Source organism: Drosophila pseudoobscura, chromosome 4, assembly GCF_009870125.1.
Source record: "Drosophila pseudoobscura strain MV-25-SWS-2005 chromosome 4, UCI_Dpse_MV25, whole genome shotgun sequence".
Classification (NCBI taxonomy): domain Eukaryota; kingdom Metazoa; phylum Arthropoda; class Insecta; order Diptera; family Drosophilidae; genus Drosophila; species Drosophila pseudoobscura.
The window spans coordinates 13,447,971-13,453,970 of record NC_046681.1 but is presented as its reverse complement, the minus strand read 5'-3'; the positions used below and the strand labels follow the sequence as shown (position 1 = coordinate 13,453,970).

The window sequence follows — 6,000 nt, the reverse complement described above, 5'->3', positions numbered from 1 at the left end:
CACCAACATTTTGGCCCCATATATTTTCGCTCGTCTGACATTAACGGCTGCTATCGCAGAGTGGAGGGCTATGCCCAGAGCTGTGCCAAGAGCCTGGCATCATTACTGGCACTCCACGATTTATTAACGAGAGCAGACCAAAAACCAAAACGAGAACCAGAACCAGAGCCAGAGCTCTGACGGAGCACAGCCGAAAATTTAGAATCGTCTTCTTGGCCAACAAAAAGGATTGCTAGAGTAGGGGATTGCTATAGGAATGGCAGGGCAGGCAGGCAGGCCAGACAGGGCCAAGGAATTGGGTCTGAAAGTGTGGGTGTGGCCCAAGTAAACCCCATTAGTTTCTATGGCCCATTCCGTTGACGCTTTTTGGCCCTGATGGCAGTCAACGCAAGATGACGTTGTGTTTGACGTCTCTCCTTGAGGAGGTTAGGTTTCTGTTGATACAGCACGAAATGAAATGCTGCAAATGCTTCAATATCCAAAAGTTTTTGCGCCTTGTACTTTCCACACAAATTGCATATTAGCTGGGGCAGATGAGGGAAGAACCGGGAACCGGAAGACCCCAGCTTAAATTGGATTATCTAGGGGGGCAAAAAGTTTGATCTAAGGGATTATTTTGGGAAGGATTCTCAGATTGATTTAAGGAAAAGACAGTAGTAAAAGAGACGGTATAGGAAGTAGTTTTAGATGTGATACATCTATGTGAAATAGTGATAGGGATAGGGCTGGGATTGGTCCTAGGTCTTCTGGAAGTAGAACCCATGGAGTTGTGGTTTGAAACTACTTTAAAGAACTTCTTAAAAGAAACTTCTTGAACTTTATTTAATCTTTGATCTAGAAGTAACCTTTAGCTTTGGCTATGACTACTTTTATACCCGATAATCAGTCGGGATTTCGGATTTTTCAACCATTTAACATGAGATAGGGGAAAAAATAGAAAAAAGGGGAGGAGCCACGAATGCTAGTTATATTATTGCATCATTTATTGCTAGAGAAACGTTTTTGTCGATGCACACCCCAGATCTTTCTGCGTAAATTTCATAATTGTCCCTCCTAAAAACTCCAATTCTTTCTACCTATATTCTGCAACCATTCCACTCCACTAGTCCCCAAGAAATATCTCTATAAAAATCCACTGCCATCTCTAATTCTTTCCCCCGCAAACATTCCCCACAGCTGTCTCCGAGGTAGACCACAAATTTCAGGCAATTTTCGTCTCCCTTCTGATGGGATGGCATCATATGCAGGCACCCAACACCCAACACCACATCCTTGAGCCGATGATTCATATGCTAAAGCTATGTCCCATTCCGTTCGTGCCAAAAACCGCCCACCTCCCCCATGCCCCCACTAAGCTATCTCTAATGTCTACTCTCCGCCTGAGAGACCATTCATTTGCGACCGAGAAGCGCCTTCGGCATATTTTTAATTGCCTAATTTTGTGACTTGAGTGATGGGCACACTGGAAATGTGCCTCGAGGGTTGATGCTGCCGCAGCCAGTCCTGCTCCTGTGGCAGTTCGTTGCTTCAAATCGTTGTTGTCGTTCAGCTTGATAAACGCCCGCTTGCCGCCGTTTGGCATTTTAAAATTGTCGCCAAAAAACATCCACCCAAACGACCCATCCACTCTCTCTAGGGCTGCCAGCAAGTGGCTTCATTTGCTGGCTCTGGAAATATTTCACCGTCCTTGCCACCGCCCGCCGTCCGCCCCGTGTGGCATTGTCACCATCAACAGTGCTGCGCTCGCGGCAAATTATGGGACAATATTTTAGGCTAATGTTAATGTTTTCCCAAAAATTTTCTCATTGTGGAGAGTCCTTCCTTCTTGCCTCTGGGCCTCTCCCGCCCAAATCCGTTAAATTATTGAGCTCTGAAGGTACTTTTCAATGCGGTTCGCTGGCTCCCGGGTCCTGTGTCTGCTCCTCGCCGCTACAGTGAGCTACAGCTACAGAGTTTGGGGTTAAATGAGCAGCAACACTTTTATTTTTATTTTTTTTTTCCCGCTCAGGTTCTGTTGTTAAATGTTTTGGAAACGGCAGCCAAAGAAACCCAAAAGGAAAGCTGCCTCGCGGAATGAATTAGCCCTCCACAAGAGGGAGTTCCTTCTCTGGTACGAAGGATCCTAGTAAATTATTGTGATGCATAATGAATTATTTCAAAGGATAAACTCCACAAAAAAATATACACTCAAAGAAGTATTTAATTTGATCTTCTAGCAGTTTATAAACCGAACTTTGGTCATATTTTGAAAAAACTTAAACTCGGGAAAATTCTTCAGGCATATTTGGGTTTTTTTGATAATCGATTCCGTTGGGCGTTTTTCCACAGTCAAGACCATGGATTGATTATCTATGAGTAAAATGAAGGATTACTTTCATCAGTGAATCAGAAATCACTCACAAAACACTTGAAAGTCCTGTTCCCTTTTCTCCACATAACAAAACACCAAAACCGCATAATGATTGTAGTCCGTACACAATAAAAATGGTACTGGCAGTAGGGGAAAATAATTCAATGGCGGATTGGCTAGATTTTCCAGCGACAAATACACATAACTATCTTCTGCAGGACACACGGTATTCATGTAGATCGGCGGATACGTGTACTGACGATGCCAGTGTTTGGGCAGCTATTCAATTACAGGGTGTTATATTTTGATTAGTTTTCCATAAATTCTTTTTTTCTCACACGCCATATATCTAGGTTTTTGTTGGGTAAAGGTTCCAAACAGCCATCGTACATGGCCTGACGCCAGTTCTTGCCAGTTCGGCCTTGCGTGAGGCACAATATTGTTAAAATTTCGAATAAAATTAAAGACTTTCTCATGATCTACTTGGTTTCGGTTGGAGTGTCTCTGAGGTACTGATTATTTGAGGTGGAAATTGCAGCTTTCGATTGAGCTATTAGCGGAAAAACATCTGTTTTGTGGTGGAACAACAAAGAACATATGGGGGGAACATTCCATCGTCAAAGTCTGGCTTTCATAAGCCACAAAAATTTGTATCTGAAACTGCAGCTAGAAATTGCAATCCGCCCATACCCACCCACACACACACATCAGTCTTCAGGTTGGCTGTCTGTAAGAGATAAAGAAAACCACAAAGAAAAACCCCCGAAAAGAAGGAGAAATGCCGAAGGAAAACCTCTAAATCTTACGTTACCTCTACCTATTGGGGGGCTAATGGGGGGGCAGGGTCCCCCGTTGCCATTTATTTCTACCCAGACCCAGCCCCAGTCCCAGCCCCAGTCCCAGCCCTTTGCTAGTACGTTCGTTCGTTCGGTTCGCCTTGTCTCGAGAACCATAAAACACTTTAATAGTTCTCTTATGCCAACCCTCAAGACGACCCCTCAAACCACACAAAAATATATAGGAATACGAGTACTACCCCCTCCTCCACCAGACCTAAAAAGCAGAGAGATACTTGAGTGAATGACGTTTACGAATACTTTTAGTCTTTCCTTTACTGTCACTTCTTTTTTGCTTTTGTTCTCTTTTCAACACTGATTGACGCTTACCAATACTTTTCTTCTATTCATTGTTTTTGTTTAATTTTTACTGTCACTTCTTTTTGTTGTTTTTTCTACTCAACACTGATTGACGCTTACCAATACTATTCCTCTATTTTTGTCTCACTTTTATTGGTATTTGTATTAATTTCATTCTTTTCACCTTTCTTCTATTCTCTTGAATATTAACCAATATTTGTACTGTTTTTTCCAACACTGTATAATGCTTACCAACACTGTTTTTATATTTGATTGCTTTTTCTTTCTCTTGGAGTTCTTTTACTCTTTACCCGATGATTAGCGCTATATTTATTCTTCTTCTAGAGCTTTTATTTATCTTCTTAGCACGTTAACCAACACTTTATTATTTACTCCCTCTCTTCTTGCTCTTTTTCTATGCCTTCCCTTTCAATCTTCTAAGAATCTACCATTATAAAATGATGGCATCGCTGTCACTCGTAACTGGCGCTCAATGTGGCGCCCTCTCAAGCTCCATCTCCCAATCACTGCCCCCTCCCCGGCCGACTGCTGTCCCACGTGCAGCAGCCTCTGGCTTTTCGACTCAATTGTTTCTTTCGCTTTCTCTTTCGCTCTTGCCACCCCCTCTCCCTCTTTCACTTGTCCTTAATTTAAGGCCAGACAACTCGTTGAACTTTTTTAATGATTTCTGTTTTTTGGGCCTTGGGGACTAATTCTTTGGATTCCCAAAGAAAGGGAGAGAGACGAGCGGCGCCATATGCCTGGGAGACGCAACAAATTAACCCCATTTCACCTGCAGGAGCAGCAACCAACCCTCAACCCTTTGCAGCATCTTAACCGCTTCAACACTTTGATTTGATTTTGTTTCTTCTTTTTTTTTTTGTATATTTTTTTTTCTTTTTGAGGGGGAGGCACACGATTCGCGTTAATCAATTGCTACCTCCCACCTATTCCCGTGAATCTGCGCGCAAATTTGTGCGCGTGGCATGCCCCAGCAGCAGCCACTACCCCTCGACCTTGTCACATGACACCTGCAACCTTTTGCGCGTCGATTTCCGTTTCCGTTTCGCCGCCGCCGCCACCGCCACCGCCAACGCCGACGTAAAAGTTTTTGGTTTTGTATTTTTCGGTGGGGGCCGGACGCTTGGGTGCGTGGGTGGGCGGGCTGGCTGGCACGTTGGTTGCGATTCCTTCCACCTCTCTGCCTCTTGGCATATAACAATTTTTGATGCCTTTTGATCTTGGCCCATGGACTTGGCGGGTTTTTAATTTAAATCCTGCTCCTGTCAGCGGTAATACGACAAAAAATATCATCTACCATCCACCATCCAGCAGCCAACGCCACCGCCACCGCCACCGCCATCGCCATGTTTGATGTTTAATTTTATTAAAAGGATTTTTCTTTTTGTTGATTTTTGGTTTCGGTTTCGGTGTTTTGTCAGAATCCAATTAAAATTAACCGCCGGCAATTGTTTGTCAAAAATATTTAAGACACGCGCAAAAACAAAAGGCCAAACCAACAAACAAACAGACAGGAAAACACACAACACAACACAACAAAACAGCAGCAGAAGCCGCAACAACAACAGGTGCAAGAGAAAATCACCTCCCCAATATGGAAAATGCAAGGTGGAAAATATTTATCATGAATCGGTGTTTGATTGGAACAATTGGAACGCTTTATGGGTAGATTTATGGAAACATTAGGGAGCGGGGAAATTATGTGAAATTCATTAAAAAAATCTATTTTTATTTGAAGCTTTGAGATCTTATAGTCATTGAGATAAAGGCCTTCTTATAGACTGAAGGTTGTTGGATTTTTGGGACCGACTCAGCTGCCCAAACCATTGATGAAGAGACGAAGCCGAGTAGGCCTAGCCGATGTCTGAGGTGAAGGATAGCCCAAAAGCGAAGAGAAGTACAATTTCCCCCCGTTTGTACTGTGTATATTGTTCGTGGATTTTTGGGACCGATTCAGCTGCCCAAACCATTGACGAAGCCGCGGTCTGAGGTGAAGTATAGCCCAAAAGAGAACGCCGCGTGCCCGTACCTCAAAGCATGGAAATCGTCTTCACTTCTACCGATAAAAAGAACCAGAAAACCCCCTAGACATCTATATACCGTGCTGCGAAGTCCCTCTCTTGGTTGCAATGGAAGGTAGTTCGCTTTTTTCCTTGAGATTCGCTTATAAAAAGCCTTTTTCGTCTGCGATTTCCCTTTGGGCCACTTGAAGTTGCAGTCATTGCAGGCCAAAATCCTTCTTTTCTCCGTTTCTTAGTTTTTTTCTCAATTCTTTTCCTATGACAAAACTTTACCTAACAAAAAGGTAAACCAAAACCCATAGCAATTACCTACCAAAAACAAATGCCACAATAGAATTTCCTTTAAATTAGTCAGGGCCCACATCACTTTCACTTCGGTAGCGGCCCAAGGAAAAACTCTGGACAAAGATTTGGCCATTGTCTTGATGGGAAAGTGTCAAGGCGGCCGGCAGACTTTACGTTTGAGTGATTT

General features: G+C 43.3%; 1 protein-coding gene across 1 annotated transcript; it reads right to left on the bottom strand.

Moving 5' to 3' along the window:
- Nucleotides 1-2,180: 2,180 nt before the first annotated feature.
- On the bottom strand, nucleotides 2,181-2,855 carry LOC26532559 (uncharacterized). Its single transcript, XM_015179843.2, has 3 exons — nucleotides 2,689-2,855; nucleotides 2,401-2,629; nucleotides 2,181-2,349 (listed from the first exon to the last, which is right to left on the bottom strand). The coding sequence occupies exons 1-3, from the start codon at nucleotides 2,824-2,826 to the stop codon at nucleotides 2,213-2,215; spliced, it is 504 nt and encodes a 167-aa protein (XP_015035329.2). The 5' UTR covers nucleotides 2,827-2,855; the 3' UTR covers nucleotides 2,181-2,212.
- Between the last annotated feature and the right edge of the window lie 3,145 nt (nucleotides 2,856-6,000).

What these genes read in the sequence shown, in the direction of transcription:
- LOC26532559 (XM_015179843.2), bottom strand. Translation starts at nt 2,826, where the DNA reads ATGAGAAAGTCTTTAATTTTATTCGAAATTTTAACAATATTGTGCCTC. An exon ending in AAAACCTAGATATATGGCGT is followed by an intron (nt 2,630 to 2,688) that starts GTGAGAAAAAAA and finishes GTAATTGAATAG; the next exon opens with CTGCCCAAACACTGGCATCG. An exon ending in ACAGGACTTTCAAGTGTTTT is followed by an intron (nt 2,350 to 2,400) that starts GTGAGTGATTTC and finishes TTTTACTCATAG; the next exon opens with ATAATCAATCCATGGTCTTG.